This window comes from Nerophis lumbriciformis, linkage group LG26 (genome assembly GCF_033978685.3).
Source record: "Nerophis lumbriciformis linkage group LG26, RoL_Nlum_v2.1, whole genome shotgun sequence".
In the NCBI taxonomy this organism is placed as follows: Eukaryota; Metazoa; Chordata; class Actinopteri; order Syngnathiformes; family Syngnathidae; genus Nerophis; species Nerophis lumbriciformis.
In genome coordinates this window covers 38,770,284-38,790,439 of record NC_084573.2, presented here as the reverse complement: position 1 = coordinate 38,790,439, position 20,156 = coordinate 38,770,284, and the positions used below count along the sequence as shown (strand labels likewise).

The 20,156-nt window shown below is 39.5% G+C and overlaps 1 protein-coding gene across 1 annotated transcript in view; it reads left to right on the top strand.

Moving 5' to 3' along the window:
* Positions 1–20,156, top strand: part of rrh (retinal pigment epithelium-derived rhodopsin homolog) — a 51,686-nt gene that overhangs the window by 11,453 nt on the left and 20,077 nt on the right. Inside the window, exon 4 of the mRNA XM_061986894.1 lies at positions 14,449–14,548. Within this exon, the coding sequence (XP_061842878.1) occupies positions 14,449–14,548 (100 nt within the window). The remainder of the gene's footprint in view (positions 1–14,448; positions 14,549–20,156) is intronic.

Sequence of the window (20,156 nt, the reverse complement as noted above, 5' to 3'; positions counted from 1 at the left end):
TGGACAGCGGGACCCAGGAGCTCCAGACACGCAGTTCGGATGCAGTAGCCTGAGGCGTCGACCCCCGTCTGACAGGCAGGCCCAGAGCGTACCCCCAGAAATATACATACATACATACATACACACATACACATACACATACACACATACACGTATACATACCCACACATACACATATATACATATACATACACATATGTACACATACACATATATAAACATACATACATACACACACATATACATACATATACACAGTTCGTCAGCCCCGACAGCCATCACGCGCGCGCGCTGCCACCAGTCACAACATCAGCCACACCCCTGCACCAGACCCAGCAGCCACGGGCGCCCACACCACAAACAAACGGCAGCAGAAACAGCAGCCGCAATAACCCCAGACAGCCAGCACCAGCCAATCAAATTAAAGCGATCAAAGAAAAACTGCGACCAGCAACCACACGCCACCAGGGCCACGGAGACCAGCCGGCGCCAGCCCGCCGGTCAGCCCGAACGCCAACACGCAAACAAGAGACACCAACAACCCCCCCAACCAAAAGGCCCCCCACCCCAACCCAAACCCGCACAAACACACCACCGCCCAAACAACCGGGACACAGCATCCAGACCAGACACGGGGGCTGCGCCGCCACCACACCAAGTCACCAACAGAGACCCCACAGCGCAAGGTCGGGCCACACGGGCACGGACCCCATCCAACAGGAAGTGAGACCCGCGCGACGCCACACACAAATAAATAATAAGATTAAAAAAAAATGAAATAAAATAAAAATAAAAAAAAATAAAATAAAAAATAAAATTTAAAAAATAAAATAAAATAAAAATGAGTAATAATAAAAATAAAAATAATAAATACATTAAAAATAAAAAAAATATATATAACAATAATAAATGAATAAAAGCCTGGCAGGCCACCAGACCGCAGTCCCCGCCGGCCGACGAGGCAATGAGGGGTGCGCCGAACCCCAAACCCCCCATGCATGTGTACAAGGCCCCCAGAGTGTCTACTGTGTAGTTAAAATTAGGAGGTCAGCCGTTACAGCCGACCTCCAGTCCCTATTGATGTGTGTACTGTAGCGTGAGTGAGATATGTATGCTTGTGGGAACTAATAATGCGATTAAAATTGGGGGACATCAAGGTCATGGTGGGTCCCAACCAAACCAAGCCCCCCAAATCCTAAGTGTCTAATATGCAGCTAAGATTGAGGGATGGACGAGCAGGGGACAAGAAAGGAGGACTGGAGCCCCATTGGAGGCATCCTCAACCCCCCGCCATGCCTCCCCGCAGGACAATCCCCAAAGTCCTATATATGTGTGACTGTGTGCGCTATAAGTAGGAGGAGTAGAGGGCCCGGACATCCCCCCAGTCCACGCGGCCGACAACCAGGAACTACGGCCAGGAGGCCGCCACAGCCCGTGACCCACACCAGACCACTTTAACGTGACGCCACGCGAGCCCCTCCCCCCGCCAAACAAAGCCATCCCCCGCCCGCCCCAACCCAACCCTGCAGAGCCCATACCGGCAACCAAACGCAGAGAAACCGCACAGCCCCCACGCCCAATGCAAACACCGCATCCCGGCCATCCACACAGCAACGTGCCCATACGAGTCCCGGCCAGGGGAAGGAGCCCCCCAACGGGGGAAGAAGCCAATGCATCCCGTCCGCCTGCCAGCCCCCAAACCAGCCGGCAAGCCAACGCCAGCCATCCCCACAACCCCACAAGCGCACAGACACCAGCCACAGTCCCCCAACCACTCCAACCCAACACAGCGATGCCAACCGCTGGTATCACCGCAGCAACCATCACCACCACCGCCCGTCCGCAGCGTAAACACCCGCGGCCGCCGAAACCAAAACAAAAAAGCGACCGACCCCGTAAACCACAACAACGCACACCCCCGGCTACCACCGAGGCCACCAACCCACCTACCCCAACTCATCCACAGCCAGGCCAATTGAGCCACCGGACATCCACACCCATGCACACACCTACACATTCATATACACATACATACACACATACATATATGCATATACATATACATACACATACACACATTTCCACACGTATGCATATACATATAAACATACACATCCACACATATATACACATTAATACACCCACACACATATACATAAGCCCACATATACACAAACACATACATACACAACACACACAAAAAAAAAAAAAAAAAAAAAAAAAAAAAAAAAAAAAAAACCCTTTAAATAAAATAAAATAAATAAAAATAAACAAGAGGCCTGGTCGCCAACAGTGCCCAACGCCACCAAACCCCGCAGCCCCTCCCGCACGTCCAGGCCCCCCCCGCCCACCACCCACCAGGCATCCCATCCGGCAAAAAGCCATAAGGGCCCAGCCCTGCGTCCACAGCCGGCATGCCACGGCACCTCAGCAGACCCGGCGCCGCGATCAGCAATACACACCGGGGCAGCGACACATACATATGTACCTACATACATACACACAGATTTCACCATACATATATACAAACGTACACACACCCACATACACGCGTACCCATATATAATTTAACAGAATAAGTTAAATATATTAAATAGATTAAAAAAAAAAAAAAAAAAAAAAATAAATAATAATAATAATAATAATAATAATAATAATTATATATATATATATATATATATATATATATATATATATATACATACACACATACATATATATATATACACATACATACACATACATATATACATACATACATACATACATTCATACATACATACATATATACATACATACATATACATACATACACATACATACATACATACATATATATATATATATATACACATAAAATAAATTAAAATAAATAAATAAAATTAATAAAAAAATAAGGGCAGAGTAAAACACAGGAGGGGGACTCCCGCAGGGCAGTCGGGCAGCACCGCCGGGGCCCCAACAAGGGAGGCAAGCAGTCCCCCCAACCCGGCACCAGGCAGGCCCGCACAGCCGCAGCGCAGGGCGACCCCGGGCAGACCCCGCCCCGCGCCCCAGGGGAAGGAGGAAGCCCACGGACAACCGGAGCCAGCGGGGCACGAGCCGACCCCCGCCCGACAGCGGCAAGACCCCAGCCCCACGGGCGCAACCCCCCGCCCAACCACCCACGGGAGGGACAGCCCCCCCAACCAACCCAAGGCGGCCGCCCACAGCCCCACCCGCACCCCAACACCCGCCTAGGCACCTCCACCCACCCCCAGCCACCAGACCACCCACGGATCGGCCCGCCAGGCCGGAACCAGGAAACACACCCCAGGCCCCCCGACCCCGCGGCACACGGCCCCCCCGGCACCCAGGACCCCCCACCCACGGAGCAAGACCCCCGGGACAGAGCCCCAGCCCCGGCCCCCAAGGGAGTCAGGTCAGAAAATTAATTAGCGGTGCCCAAAGAGATCGGAATTCTGTCAGTTGTTGGTTTGATTCAGCAGACATTCTTTCCATAACTACATAATCTAATAAAATGTTTTTGTAAAGGTTTATACATAAATTATTTTGCGCTTCTTCTTCTATGGTATAAGCAACTGCCAAGGTAAGCACCCGCCCCCATAGAACAGGAAGCGCTTCTTCTTCTACTGTAAGCAACCACCCGCCCGCGTAGAAGAAGAAGAAGCGCGCGGATATTACGTTTCATTTCCTTTGTGTGTTTACATCTGTAAAGACCACAAAATGGCTCCTACTAAGCGACACGCGTATAACGCAGAATTTAAACTTAAGGCAATAAGTCATGCCGAAGAACACGGAAATAGAGCAGCAGCAAGAGAATATAACATAAATGAATCAATGGTGCGTAGGTGGAGGAAGCAAGAAGATGACCCGCGCCAGGTAAAGAAGACAAAACAGAGTTTCCGAGGGAACAAAGCAAGATGGCAACTGTTGGAGGACAAACTCGAACAGTGGGTTGTTGAGCAGAGAGCAGCACCATCACTATTCGAATGAAGGCAACAGCGCTAGCAAGCGAACTTCACCTGGATGATTTTAAAGGTGGTGCTTCTTGGTGTTTCCGGTTCATGAAAAGACGCAATCTCTCCATCCGCACACGGACTACTATTTCACAGCAACTGCCTAAAGACTTTCAAGAAAAGCTGGCTACTTTCCGTGCATATTGTAAAAACAAGATAGCTGAAAAAAAAGATCCGGCCAGAGAACATTATCAACATGGACGAGGTTCCACTGACTTTTGATATTCCTGTGAACCGCACTGTGGATACAACGGGAGCACGTACGGTGAATATTCGCACCACAGGGAATGAGAAGTCGTCCTTCACTGTGGTTCTAGCTTGCCATGCTAATGGCCAGAAACTTCCACCCGTGGTGATATTCAAAAGGAAGACCTTGCCAAAAGAGACCTTTCCAGCCGGCGTCATCATAAAAGCTAACTCGAAGGGATGGATGGATGAAGAAAAGATGAGCGAGTGGTTAAGGTAAGTTTAAGTTTACGCGAAGAGGCCGGGTGGCTTTTTTCACGCAGCTCCGTCCATGTTGATATACGACTCCATGCGCGCCCACATCACAGATGGTGTCAAAAAACAAGTGAAGCACACAAATACAACACTCAATCAATCAATCAATCAATCTTTATTTATATAGCCCTAAATCACAAGTGTCTCAAAGGGCTGCACAAGCCACAACGACATTCTCGGCACAAAGCCCACACACGGGCAAGGAAAAACTCACCCCAGTGGGACGTCGATGTGAATGACTATGAGAAACCTTGGAGAGGACCGCATATGTGGGTAACCCCCCCCCCCCTCTAGGGGAGACCGAAAGCAATGGATGTCGAGTGGGTCTGACATAATATTGTGAGAGTCCAGTCCATAGTGGATCCAACATAATAGTAAGAGTCCAGTCCATAGTGGGGCCAGCAGGACACCATCCCGAGCGGAGACGGGTCAGCAGCGCAGAGATGTTCCCAGCCGATGCACAGGCGAGCGGTCCACCCCGGCCGGGTCCCGACTCTGGACAGCCAGCACTTCATCCATGGCCACCGAACCTGTGCCCCCCCCCCCCCCCCCCCCCCCCTCAAGGAAAAGGGGAGCAGAGGAGAAAAGAAAAGAAACGGCAGATCAACTGGTCTAACAGGGGGGCTATTTAAAGGCTAGAGTATACAAATGAGTTTTAAGATGGGACTTAAATGCTTCTACTGAGGTAGCATCTCTAATTGTTACCGGGAGGGCATTCCATAGTACTGGAGCCATCATTCCGGGTGGATTAACCAAAGAACTCCAACCGCTCGATATTGGTGTCAACAGGGCATTTAAAGCACGACTGCGAACGGCGTGGGAACAATGGATGACCGAAGGCGAACACACCTTCACTAAGACAGGGAGACAGCGCCGGACGACATACGCCAACATCTGCCAGTGGATCGTAAATGCCTGGGCGGATATTTCGGTCTCAACTGTGGTCCGAGCTTTCCGGAAGGCAGGATTCACAGAACTGCTGGACAACAACAACGACACTGACTCCGATTACTTCGACGAGACGGAGCCGGCCATTTTGGATCCCGTATTCGCCCAACTTTTTAATTCGGACACCGAAGGAGAAGAATTCGAGGGATTTATGAGTGAAGAATAACTTCAGAAAGTGAGCGTTATGTTTATTTTGTGTGTTGTGACATTAACGTTCGAGCAACATTATGTTGCTATTGCTCTGCACTATTTTGAATTTTACTATGTTTGTGATTGCACATTTGCGTACATTTTGGGAGTGAACAGAGTTGTTAGAACGCTGGTTTTTAATATATTATTAAAGTTTGACTGACCTATCTGACTGTTTTTTTGACATTCCCTTTAGCGCAGTTAGATGCGGCTTATAACACGGGGCGGCTTATAGGTGGACAAAGTTTTGAAATATGCCGTTCATTGAAGGCGCGGCTTATAACACGGGGCGGCTATTAGTGCGGAAAATACGGTATCCGAATTTTAGTGTTACTTATTTTCTTTCATAGTCATATTTGAAAACAGCTCGTGTTTTCCATGTATTCTCTTTCTGTTTCTCTGCAAGTAAACTGTGTGTGTTAACCTTGAATTCTTTGGAATGTGTTTTGACTAGGGAGACGATGTGCATGTGTTTTGACTAGAGAGAGGGGAGAGGAGAGTGGGTTTTGGGGTCGGGAAGACAGACCATTTTAGCGGGGCGATCCGAATGTTCTATGCTGGACTGGTTTCAAATGTATATCTGCAAAGCTTTGAAAATACAGGTAAAAGCCAGTAAATTAGAATATTTTGAAAAACTTGATTTATTTCAGTAATTGCATTCAAAAGGTGTAACTTGTACATTATATTTATTCATTGCACACAGACTGATGCATTCAAATGTTTATTTCATTTAATTTTGATGATTTGAAGTGGCAACAAATGAAAATCCAAAATTCCATGTGTCACAAAATTAGAATATTACTTAAGGCTAATACAAAAAAGGGATTTTTAGAAATGTTGGCCAACTGAAAAGTATGAAAATGAAAAATATGAGCATGTACAATACTCAATACTTGGTTGGAGCTCCTTTTGCCTCAATTACTGCGTTAATGCGGCGTGGCATGGAGTCGATGAGTTTCTGGCACTGCTCAGGTGTTATGAGAGCCCAGGTTGCTCTGATAGTGGCCTTCAACTCTTCTGCGTTTTTGGGTCTGGCATTCTGCATCTTCCTTTTCACAATACCCCACAGATTTTCTATGGGGCTAAGGTCAGGGGAGTTGGCGGGCCAATTTAGAAGAGAAATACCATGGTCCGTAAACCAGGCACGGGTAGATTTTGCGCTGTGTGCAGGCGCCAAGTCCTGTTGGAACTTGAAATCTCCATCTCCATAGAGCAGGTCAGCAGCAGGAAGCATGAAGTGCTCTAAAACTTGCTGGTAGACGGCTGCGTTGACCCTGGATCTCAGGAAACAGAGTGGACCGACACCAGCAGATGACATGGCACCCCAAACCATCACCCAACCATGCAAATTTTGCATTTCCTTTGGAAATCGAGTTCCCAGAGTCTGGAGGAAGACAGGAGAGGCACAGGATCCACGTTGCCTGAAGTCTAGTGTAAAGTTTCCACCATCAGTGATGGTTTGGGGTGCCATGTCATCTGCTGGTGTCGGTCCACTCTGTTTCCTGAGATCCAGGGTCAACGCAGCCGTCTACCAGCAAGTTTTAGAGCACTTCATGCTTCCTGCTGCTGACCTGCTCTATGGAGATGGAGATTTCAAGTTCCAACAGGACTTGGCGCCTGCACACAGCGCAAAATCTACCCGTGCCTGGTTTACGGACCATGGTATTTCTGTTCTAAATTGGCCCGCCAACTCCCCTGACCTTAACCCCATAGAAAATCTGTGGGGTATTGTGAAAAGGAAGATGCAGAATGCCAGACCCAAAAACGCAGAAGAGTTGAAGGCCACTATCAGAGCAACCTGGGCTCTCATAACACCTGAGCAGTGCCAGAAACTCATGGACTCCATGCCACGCCGCATTAACGCAGTAATTGAGGCAAAAGGAGCTCCAACCAAGTATTGAGTATTGTACATGCTCATATTTTTCATTTTCATACTTTTCAGTTGGCCAACATTTCTAAAAATCCCTTTTTTGTATTAGCCTTAAGTAATATTCTAATTTTGTGACACACGGAATTTTGGATTTTCATTTGTTGCCACTTCAAATCATCAAAATTAAATGAAATAAACATTTGAATGCATCAGTCTGTGTGCAATGAATAAATATAATGTACAAGTTACACCTTTTGAATGCAATTACTGAAATAAATCAAGTTTTTCAAAATATTCTAATTTACTGGCTTTTACCTGTATATTACAAAATACCTATTCTGTCTCTGGTGATTTTTCAACTCAGCTTTAAGTGTCGTAAAGAGCTTGGGAGCGACTTGTGACTCGAATTCCCTGGGAGGAACAACTGGTCCGAAACGCAACACAACACCGCCCCCGATGGCTCGGTCCAGAGGGCCCTGGAGGGCCTCCATGTCCTGTCTAAGGAACTTACTGAAGTTTCCGGTGTCTCTGACCCCTTCAAAGATTGGCTCCAAAGCACCTTTGGAAGGTGGTCTGACCTAATTAAGTCTGCCCTGATCTCCGTTGGAGTTTTCTTGGCCATCATAGCCTCATGCGGTTGCTTTATCGCCCCTTGTGCTAGGTCTTTATGCACCCGCATCATTGTTAGAGCTGTAGAAGGACAACCCCACCCTATTTCTGGGTTTGCTATGTCACTGAAGGGGGTCAAGCAAAGTGGTGACTTTCGAGAAATGCTAGTTTCCTTCCCTGAGGGTGACGACATTGACATAGATTCCATCCGTTTATCCCCCATGTAACTATACTTTTAATTTTTTTTTTACTAGCTTGCTCAGAGAGGGGCGTATTTTAGAAGTGTTGTACTAGTGATAAAGATCTTTTTAGAAGATCTGAAGGGGGAATCACGCTCACAACACAACACAATAATTTAAAGCCGCAACACAACTTTAAGCCACAAAAGTGACAGCGGAACAAAGTCGGGCGACACAACACAACAACATGATGGCACCCGAGTTTAGATCATTTCATCAGAAAGAAAGAAATAGTAGAGATGGATCGAGGAGGTTACAGAAATTGAGAAGCGAGGGGCCAACGCCATCATCCGGGATACATGCTTCCTGTCAGCTGTCATAGGACGACGCCAGGGCGGAGTACAGATACTGTATGTCCAGGTCGGGGAACTTTATTTCGCAGGTAAATCTACTGTTAAAATATTGGTTACTGTACTTTAATTGTAAATTGCTTGAATGTAGAAAATGTGTTATGTATTGTAGGAGGGAGTTGACGGCACAGACACAAGGGGGAACTATAGCCCTATGTTTACCAGGCTAGAGAACGGTGATATTGAGTCTCACTTACAGCCAGATCAATATGTCATATTCCAAACATTTTGAAAAGAAATCTGACCTTGAATGTGGGCTGATGAGCTTTTATGTTTTTCCGAGGCCATCCGTCCATTTTCTAATAATAATAGTAATAAAATATTTTATTTGTAAAAAGCACTTTACGTTTAGCAAACAACCTCAAAGTGCTACAGGGCATTTAAAAATGAAACAAACAATAAAACAACAACAACGCTAGAACCACAAATAGCTTCCCCCAACAAGTAAATAGTAACAAAAAAATAAATAAAAAAAGAACAGCTTAATAGCTAGAACTAGCACACATATATAAAATTATATATACAATTTTACCTTGAAAAATTTTTTTTACCTTGAAAATAATTTTTTACCTTGAAAATCATTTTTAACCTTAAAAAAAAAAATTACTTTGAAAAATTTTTTTTACCTTGAAATTTTTTTTTACTTTGAAAATCTTTTTTTTTACCTTGAAAATCATTTTTTACCTTGAAAATCTTTTTTTATCTTGAAAATCGTTTTTTTCCTTGAAAAAAATTTTTTACCTTGAAATTTTTTTTTATCTTGAAAATCTTTTTTTTCCTTGAAAAAAATGTTTTACCTTGAAAAAAAAATTTACCTTGAAAAAAATGTTTTACCCTGAAAATCATTTTTTATCTTGAAAAAAATTTTTACCTTGAAAAAAAAATGTTACCTTGAAAAAAAATGTTTTACCTTGAAAATCATTTTTAACCCTGAAAAAAATATTTTACCTTGAAAATTTTTTTACCTGAAAATCATATTTTTCTTTGAAAATCTTTTTTTTTACCTTGAAAATACTTTTTTTTTTTACCTTGAAAATCATTTTTTACCTTGAAAATCATTTTTAACCTTGAAAAAAAAAATTTACCTTGAAAAATTTGTTTACCTTGTAAATCATTTTTTTCTTTGAAAATCATTTTTTACCTTGAAAAATTATTTTTACCTTGAAAATCATGTTTTAACTTAAAACAATTTTTTTTAATTTTTTAATTTTTTATAAGTTTTTTAAATTTTTTTTAAAATTTTTGTAAAAGTTTTAACTTTTTTAAAAAAATTTAAATTTTTGTAAAAATGTTAACTTTTTTTAAAATTTTTTAACTTTTTTTTTTAATTTTTTAATTTTTTTAAAAATATTTTTTAAATTTTTTAATTTTTTTAATATTTTTACCTTTTTTTTAAACTTTTTTTAAAACTTTTTTTTAACTTTTTTAAAACTTTTTTAAACTTTTTTTTAACTTTTTAAATTCTTTTTTACCCTAACCCTAACCCTAACCCTAACCCTAACCCTAATCTTAACCCTAACCCTAACCCTAACCCTAACCCTAACCCTAACCCTAATCTTAACCCTAACCCTAACCCTAACCCTAACCCTAAACCTAACCCTAAAAAAAATGTTAATTATTAAAATTGTTTAAAAAAATTAAAAACATTTAAAATCGTTTTAAATTGTTTTAAAAAAATTTACAAATTAAAAAAAAGTTAAAAAAATTTAACAAATTAAAAAAAATACAAAAATTAAAAAACATTTTTTAAAAATTTAAAAAATTTGAAAATCATTTTTTACCTTGAAAAAAAAATGTTACCTTGAAAATTTTTTTGTACCTTGAAAATCATTTTTTACCTTGAAAAAAAATTTTTACCTTGAAAAAAAAATTTTACCTTGAAAATTTTTTTGTACCTTGAAAATCATTTTTTACCTTGAAAAATTTTTTTACCTTGGAAAAGAAATTTTACCTTGAAAATTTTTTTGTATCTTGAAAATTATTTTTTACCTTGAAAATCATGTTTTAACTTAAAACATTTTTTTTTTATATTTTTATTTTTTTAAAGATTTTTTAATTTTTTTTTAATTTTTGTAAAAATTTTAATTTTTTTCAAATTTATTTAATTTTTTTAATTTTTTTTTAAAAAAATTTAAATTTTGAAATATTTTTAAATTTTTTTAATTTTTAAATATTTTAAACTTTTTAAAAACTTTTTTAAACTTTTTTAACTTTTTTTTAACTTTTTTAAAACTTTTTTTAACTTTTTTAAAATTTTTTTACCCTAACCTAAAAAAAATGAAACAAACAATAAAACAACAACAACGCTAGAACCACAAATAGCTTCCCCCAACAAGTAAAATAAATAGTAACAAAAAAATATATAAAAAAAGAACAGCTTAATAGCTAGAACTAGCACACATATATAAAATTATATATAAAATTTTTCCTTGAAAATTTTTTTTTACCTTGAAAATAATTTTTTACCTTGAAAATCATTTTTAACCTTGAAAATCGTTTTTTTCCTTGAAAAAAAAATGTTACCTTGAATTTTTTTTTACCTTGAAAATCATTTTTTACCTTGAAAAAAAAATGTTACCTTGAAAAATTTTTTTTACCTTGAAAATCATTTTTTATCTTGAAAATCATTTTTAACCTTGAAAAAAAAATTGACCTTGAAAATTTTTTTTTACCTTGAAATTTTTTTTTACTTTGAAAATCATTTTTTACCTTGAAAATAATTTTTTACCTTGAAAATAATTTTTTACCTTGAAAATCATTTTTTATCTTGAAAATCGTTTTTTTCCTTGAAAAAAAAATGTTACCTTGAAATTTTTATTTACCTTGAAAATCATTTTTTACCTTGAAAAAAAAATGTTACCTTGAAAAAAAAATTTTACCTTGAAAAAAATTTTTTACCCTGAAAATCATTTTTTATCTTGAAAAAATGTTTTACCTTGAAAAAAATATTTTACCTTGAAAGATTTTTTACCTTGAAAATCATATTTTTCTTTGAAAATCTTTTTTTACCTTAAAAATACTTTTTTTTACCTTGAAAATCATTTTTTACCTTGAAAATCATTTTTAACCTTGAAAAAAAAATGTTACCTTGAAAAATGTTTTTTACTTTGAATATCATTTTTTTCTTTGAAAATAATTTTTTTCTTTGAAAATCATTTTTTACCGTAAAAAAAAAAAATTGACCTTGAAAAATTTGTTTACCTTGTAAATCATTTTTTCTTTGAAAATCATTTTTTACCTTGAAAATCATTTTTTACCTTGAAAATCATTTTTTACCTTGAAAAAAAAGTTTTACATTGAAACATTTTTTTTACCTTGAAAATTTTTTTTTACCTTGAAATTTTTTTTTACTTTGAAAATCATTTTTTACCTTGAAAATAATTTTTTACCTTGAAAATAATTTTTTACCTTGAAAATCATTTTTTATCTTGAAAATCGTTTTTTTCCTTGAAAAAAAAATGTTACCTTGAAATTTTTATTTACCTTGAAAATCATTTTTTACCTTGAAAAAAAAATGTTACCTTGAAAAAAAAATTTTACCTTGAAAAAAATGTTTTACCCTGAAAATCATTTTTTATCTTGAAAAAATGTTTTACCTTGAAAAAAATATTTTACCTTGAACATTTTTTTTACCTTGAAAATCATATTTTTCTTTGAAAATCTTTTTTTACCTTAAAAATACTTTTTTTTTTACCTTGAAAATCATTTTTTACCTTGAAAATCATTTTTTACCTTGAAAAAAAAATGTTACCTTGAAAAATGTTTTTTACTTTGAATATCATTTTTTTCTTTGAAAATAATTTTTTTCTTTGAAAATCATTTTTTACCGTAAAAAAAAAAATTGACCTTGAAAAATTTGTTTACCTTGTAAATCATTTTTTTCTTTGAAAATCATTTTTTACCTTGAAAATCATTTTTTACCTTGAAAATCATTTTTTACCTTGAAAAAAAAGTTTTACATTGAAACATTTTTTTTTTACCTTGAAAATAATTTTTTACCTTGAAAAACATTTTTTATATAGTTTTTTTTTTAGCCTTTTTTTAAAAGCATCCACAGTCTGTGGTACCCTCAGGTGGTCAGGGAGAGCGTTCCACAGACTGGGAGCGGCGCATCTACCGCTTGTCCCTCTCGGGGTTGCTGGAGCCTATCTCGGCTGCATGGGGGCGGAAGGCGGTGTACACCCTGGACAAGTCGCCACCTCAGTATATCCCATTTGGGTCCAAACACGGTCACTCAGTGAGAATAAAAGGCAAGGAAAGCAATAAATACGTTTTTTGTAGGCACGTCCACAAAGTCATTCTTTTCCAGTATACCAATCCTTATTAGTTATTTTCTGTCCTGGGACCACACACCTTGAAATGAAATGTGGCAGCTGTGGCGTTGCTCTCCCAGTGTTCACAACTTCTTGTTTTCATTGAAAGTCCACTCTTGAAAAATTCCTTATTTTAGAAATCATATCCTCCATTTTTAAGGCAAAAAAGCGTCACAGTTTGCGGAAAGCCTAGCAGTTTTTTGTCTGTTTTTTTCTTCTTCTACTTCTTAAGGGTTAACACCCGTTGGCAAGTCATGAACTTTTGATATATCGCCCCCTGCGGTGAGGCAGAGGTACTTGCTGCCTCATGGCCTGCCTTTTCCCCGTGGCAACAAGAACGTTATTTTGATCAAGAAACACGGAATTTCCACGATTTTGACCATGAAAATGATCAAACTATACAGGAACCACACCGACATCACATAGCAAGCATTGACCAAAAGAGAAATATTAAAACTTTATCTTATTATTTTGTTTTTGAACATCTGCAGTAAAGGTTTGGGAACTGAGGAGACACATTTTTGAAGTGGAATTCTTTCCCATTCTTGCTTGAGTTGTTCAACAGTCTACCTTCTCATATTTTAACCTTCACACATTTTCAATATCTGGACTACAGGCAGGCCAGTCTAGTACCCGCACTATTTTACTATGAAGCCACGCTGTTGTAACACGTGGCTTGGCATTGTCTTGCTGAAATAAGCAGGGGCGTCCATGATAATGTTGCTTGGATGGCAACATATGTTGCTCCAAAACCTGTATGTACCTTTCAGCATTAATGGTGCCTTCACAGATGTGTAAGTTACCCATGTCTTGGGCACTAATACACCCCCATACCATCACACATGCTAGCTTTTACACTTTCACCTTTGAACAGTCCGGATGGTTCTTTTCCTCTTTGGTCCAGAGGACACGACGTCCACAGTTTCCAAAAACAATTTTAAATATGGACTCGTCAGACCACAGAACACTTTTCCACTTTGCATCAGTCCATCTTAGATGAGCTCGGGGCCCAGCGAAGCGTTTCTGGGTGTTGTTGATAAATGGCTTTGGCTTTGCATAGTAGAGTTTTAACTTGCACTTACAGATGTCGCGACCAACTGTAGTTACTCACAGTGGTTTTCTGAAGTGTTCCTGAGCCCATGTGGTGATTTCCTTTACACACCGATGCCGCATCAAATTCCAAATGAGCTAATATTTGCAAAAAATAACAACGTTTTCCCGTTCGAACGTGAAATATCTTGTCTTTGCAGTCTATTCAATTGAATATAAGTTGAAAAGGATTTGTTGTATTCTCTTTTTATTGACCATTTACACAACCTGACAACTTCACTGCTTTTGGCTTCTGTACATTGGACATTAGCATCGACTGCTGCAATTCTATTGGGCCTTTTTTTGTCTTTTCATTTCCAGATTTATGCAGCTCTCAACATCTTCTTTGGCATGGCTAGCATTGGCCTACTGACCGTGGTGGCAATAGACCGCTACCTCACCATTTGCCGACCTGACATAGGTATCTATTTACCCTGTTTTGTCATTTGAGCAGACCACAGAACATGGTGAGCAATAGACTCTACCTGGCAGTGCAACTGGTTATCGCTGACTGAGGTTGTTTATTATACAATTATTCAATAGTTGTATTTTGGTTTGTTTTCCTGCAACCGACTGTAAACAATGAACTAGATATAAACACACATTAGGGCTGTCAAAGTTAACACGATAATACGTTTCCTTTGACTACCCCATACTTGCCAACCTTGAGACCTAAAAGGGGAGGAGTATATTTACAGCTAGAATTCACCAAGTATATATAAGAAATACTTGACTTTCAGTGAATTCTAGCTATATATATATATATATATATATATTTTATTATATATATATATATATATATATATATATATATATATATATATATATATATATATATATATATATATATATATATATGTATGTATGTATATATATATATATATGTATGTATGTATGTATATATATATATATATATAATAAAATAAATATATATATATATATATATATATATATATAATAAAATAAATATATATATATATATATATAATAAAAAATAAAAAAAATTTAAAATAAAAAAAATATATATTTATTTTATTATATATATATATATATATATATATATATATATATATATATATATATATATATATATATATAATAAAATAAATATATATATTTTTTTTAATTTTTATTTATTTTTTATTTTATTATATATATATATATATATATATATATATATATATATATATATATATATATATATTTATTTTATTATATATATATATATATATATACATACATACATACATACATATATATATATATATATATAAGCAGAATGCATCATCAGAGAGGGTGTTCAGCATGGTTAGAAAAATAGTGACAGAGAATAGAACAAGGATGGACAATTCAACCCTTAACTCAACAATGAGTAGATGAGTGTTATGTGTGTCTATATGTGTAAATAAATGAACACTGAAATTCAAGTATTTCTCTTATATATATATATATATATATATATATATATATATATATATATATATATATATGTATGTGTGGGAAAAAAAAATCACAAGACTACTTCATCTCTACAGGCCTGTTTCATGAGGGGTTCCCTCAATCATCAGGAGATTTTAATGGGAGCATTCGCATACCATGGTTTATATAGGGCACAGAGTGGGTGGGTACAGGCTGGCGTAGGGGCGTGGTGATTGGCTCATGTGTTACCTAGTAGGTGTTTCCGTCTATGGCGGCATGCTGTTACAATTTCGCTGCGCTTGTTGAGGGATGACAGGTCGGGACGGTAAATAATAAACAGTTTCTCTTTCAAGCATAGGTTGCATCTTTTATTACCACTATTGTAGTGGTAATAAAAGTTTGCGATTAATTCCGATCAATTATGAATTAATTATGGACAAAATGTGATTAATCGCGACTAAATATTGTGATTGTTTGACAGCCCTAATACTACTCTCATAGTATTTATTGTCATAAAACATTCAGTCATTAAAAATGCAGTTTTTTCTCTAATAGAAAGACAAAATAATTGTTAATGATAGATCGATAGATAGCGTATCCAGTGAAGAAAGACAGAAAAGTAAGAAGAAATTAAATATTAAAGGTGCTCAAAAAATGGTGAAGTAAATACAATAATTAATAAAAAAGTAATGCATACAAAATAATAAACTGCAAAAATAAGGTCACTTGTGTGGTGTTCGGGTCTGTGGGACCCATTTTCATTTTTTATAAAAAGAAAAATTATACAATTAATGAATTTTTCAAACTGAGACTCAATGACTTTGGCTCATTTTCTGTGAAGAACATATATCAGAATACATACCGTATTTTTTCGGAGTATAAGTCGCACCGGAGTATAAGTCGCACCTGCCGAAAATGCATAATAAAGAAGGAAAAAAACATACATAAATCGCACATTAGCCCAGCCAAACTATAAAAAAAACTGCGACTTATAGTCCGAAAATACGGTATTTAATGGCCACACACCATACACCCCCCCTACTAGAGATGCACGGATAGGCAATTATTTCATCCGCATCACAAAAGTCGTCAACCATCCGCCATCCACCCGAACTAACATTTAATCAAAACCGCACCCGCCCGCCATCCGCCACCCGCCCGTTGTTATATATCTAATATAGACGATGCAAGGCATTAGTGAGGTTATAAAGCTTTTGCCTGTTAAAGAAAGGAGACTGATCCAATGTAGCACAGACATTCAATGCGTGCCACGCTGTCACGGCCCAGACGCACACCAGTGCGCAATAATCTGGGAGCCGCGCTGAGCGCACCTCCAAGCGCGCTCGCGCCACTCAAACTGCTGCAGGCAGCTGCGTTCTATCTTGTTTTAACATCCTGTGGCACTCTTCTGGGATCACGGCGGACGAAACTGCTCATGCTCAGGGTGTTTGTGGAGGTTCGGGGTTTTGCACAAATGTGATGCACCATGTTAGATGTCCCGGTTTTGTGACTGTCGTAGACATAAACAGCGTCGCAGCTTTTGCAAATCACGTAGCCAGCATTACTATCATTCTGATCATAAAAACGAGTCCACGCTGAACTTTTCTGGTTTTTTTTCCCCCCTGGTCTTTAGTATTCCCTTTTTTAGTTTGTCGCGTACCACGTTTGCTGCCGGCGTTGCCATCTCTTTTTTTTTTCTTCTTCTGTTGTGGCATATGCTGCAGGTGCCTGCTCGTTTTTCGTATGTGGGTAACAACATTTAACTATGTATATATATTTACCAATTGGTTTAACTGCCACCCGCCTGAATCTATTTAAAATCTAATTTTTTTTAATTTCAACCGCCCGACCCGATCCGCGGATAAAATCAAATTTTTTTTTATTTCAACCGCCCGACCCGCGGATAATCCGCGGACTCCGCAGTTGTGTCCGCAAACCGCGCATCTCTACCCCCTACACATTTCTATTACATATAACATGTCCGGGTCCACTAGACCTGGGGCTAATAGAAGGGTGGAAATTGATGTTCTGTGTACCACACACACACACACACACACACACACACACACACACACACCCACACCCACACACACACACACTTGCTTGCTTAGGCGGTCCATCGTAGTCGAAGATGACGTAGCTTCCATTTTGTTGCTCTGGTCGGTGGCTATCGTTGCTGGCGACGATGCCACTCCATATGACTATGAAGTCCGATCCTGGAACCACACGTCCTGCCACAGTGGGGACATGTCAGGCCTGGATCAGGGGGCTGGGATGGTTCTGGAACTGCAGGGTGGTGTCTTCGCCTCCGCTGATCCCTCCGGTGTTGGTTCCGACACTCCTCCAGATACATGACCCCGTCATGGCACAGCAAACGCCACAGCGATCGATTGGCTGCAGCTGTCTCAAGTTCGTGGGGTTTGATGTTGCACCTCTTCAATATCCCTTTCAGTTGGTCTTTGTACCGCGGCTTTTGTCCTCCGGGCTTTCTGCTGGCTGAAAGGAGCTGACCATAAAGCATCTGACGAGGCAATCGGTGTCCTGGCATCCGGATGGTGTGACCAACCCACCGGAGTTGTCGCTTTGCCAGGGTGGCCTCTATGCTTATGGACTCATGTCCGTATGAGGAACTCGGTCCTGCCATGTGATGCCAAGAATGCGTTGGAGACATCTGATGTTAAATGCATCAAGGCAGCGGATGTGTCTGCGGTATATTGTCCAGGCTTCCGACCCATACAGCAGAGTTGAAACACACACCGCCCTGTAGACTGACACTTTCGTTGAGGTTGGAAGGTGGTTGTTTTCAAACACCCGGGAGCGCAGTCTTCCAAAGGCAGAGGAGGCTGAGTTGATACGAGCCTGGATGTCATCATCGATCTGGCATGTTGGGGTCAGAATACTGCCGAGGTAGCAAAACTGCTCAACGAGCTTGAGGGGTGTGCCGCTGATGGTAAAGACAGGGGGTGTAGGGGCTGGGGACCTCTCCTGGATGAGAACCTCTGTTTTCTGAATGTTGATCACCAGACCTAGTGAGCGGTAGACTGATGACATGGTGTCTAGTGCATGCTGCATGGCATCAGGAGTGTGGGCGAGGAGTGCGCAGTCGTCTGCATATTGCAGCTCCTGGATGTTGGTGCCTGCCATCTTCGTCTTTGCCTGTAGGCGCCGGATGTTGAATAGGCTCCCATCCAGGCGAAACTCGATGGAGACACCACTATCCTTCGTGATGGACTGGCGGAATAGGAGTGTGGCTGCTGCCAGGAAAAGATTGAAGATCGCTGGGGCCAGTACACACCCCTGCTTCACCCCTACTTTCACGGGGAAAGAGGAGGACTGCTCACTGCCTACAAGTACACAGGCCTGCATACCATCATGAAACTGTTTTAGTATGCTGAGAAACTTGGGGGGGGGGACACCAAACTTCTTGAGGATGCTCCAGAGCAAATCACGGTCAACTATGTCAAAGGCCTTGGTGAGGTCAATAAAGGTAATGTAGAGGTCCTTGTTTTGTTCCCTGCATTTCACACACACACACACACACACACACACACACACACACACACACACACACACACACACACACACACACACACACAGCAGGCCTAGACAGGAGGAGGACAGAGTGTAGGTACACAGAACATCAGAGGGTCAAATGTGCGAGAAAATGAGAGCAGACAGTGTTGACAAACAATGTTGCAACTTTGTGTGGGAACCGCAGGTGCAGAAACACAAAAAGAAGAATCCCTGTGGGATGCGGAAACTGGCAGAGAAATTTTCCGTGCAACGTTCATATTGTTGTTACTCAGCCAGCGTTTGTGGGTCTGATGGACCCGTTGCATTTTGTGGCTTTTAATGCCTCACAATCAAACACTTTTATTTTAAAATACTAAACAAATGTTTATTGGGATAAGGTAAACATCTGTTCATAGTGGATCTAACATAATAGTGTGAGAGTCCAGTCCATAGTAGATCTAACATAATAGTGTGAGTTTAGTCCATAGTGGATCTAACATAATAGTGTGAGAGTCCAGTCCATAGTAGATCTAACATAATAGTGAGAGTCCAGTCCATAGTGGATCTAACATAATAGTGAGAGTCCAGTCCATAGTAGATCTAACATAATAGTGTGAGTTTAGTCCATAGTGGATCTAACATAATAGTGTGAGAGTCCAGTCCATAGTGGATCTAACATAATAGTGTGAGAGTCCAGTCCATAGTGGATCTAACATAATAGTGAGAGTCCAGTCCATAGTGGATCTAACATAATAGAAAGAGTCCAGTCCATAGTGGATCTAACATAATAGTGTGAGAGTCCAGTCCATAGTGGATCTAACATAATAGTGTGAGAGTCCAGTCCATAGTGGATCCAACATAATAGTGTGAGAGTCCAGTCCATAGTGGATCTAACATAATAGTGAGAGTCCAGTCCATAGTGGATCTAACATAATAGTGTGAGAGTCCAGTCCATAGTGGATCTAACATAATAGTGTGAGAGTCCAGTTCATAGTGGCTCTAACATAATAGTGTGAGAGTCCAGTCCATAGTGGATCTAACATAATAGTGTGAGAGTCCAGTCCATAGTGGATCTAACATAATAGTGTGAGAGTTCA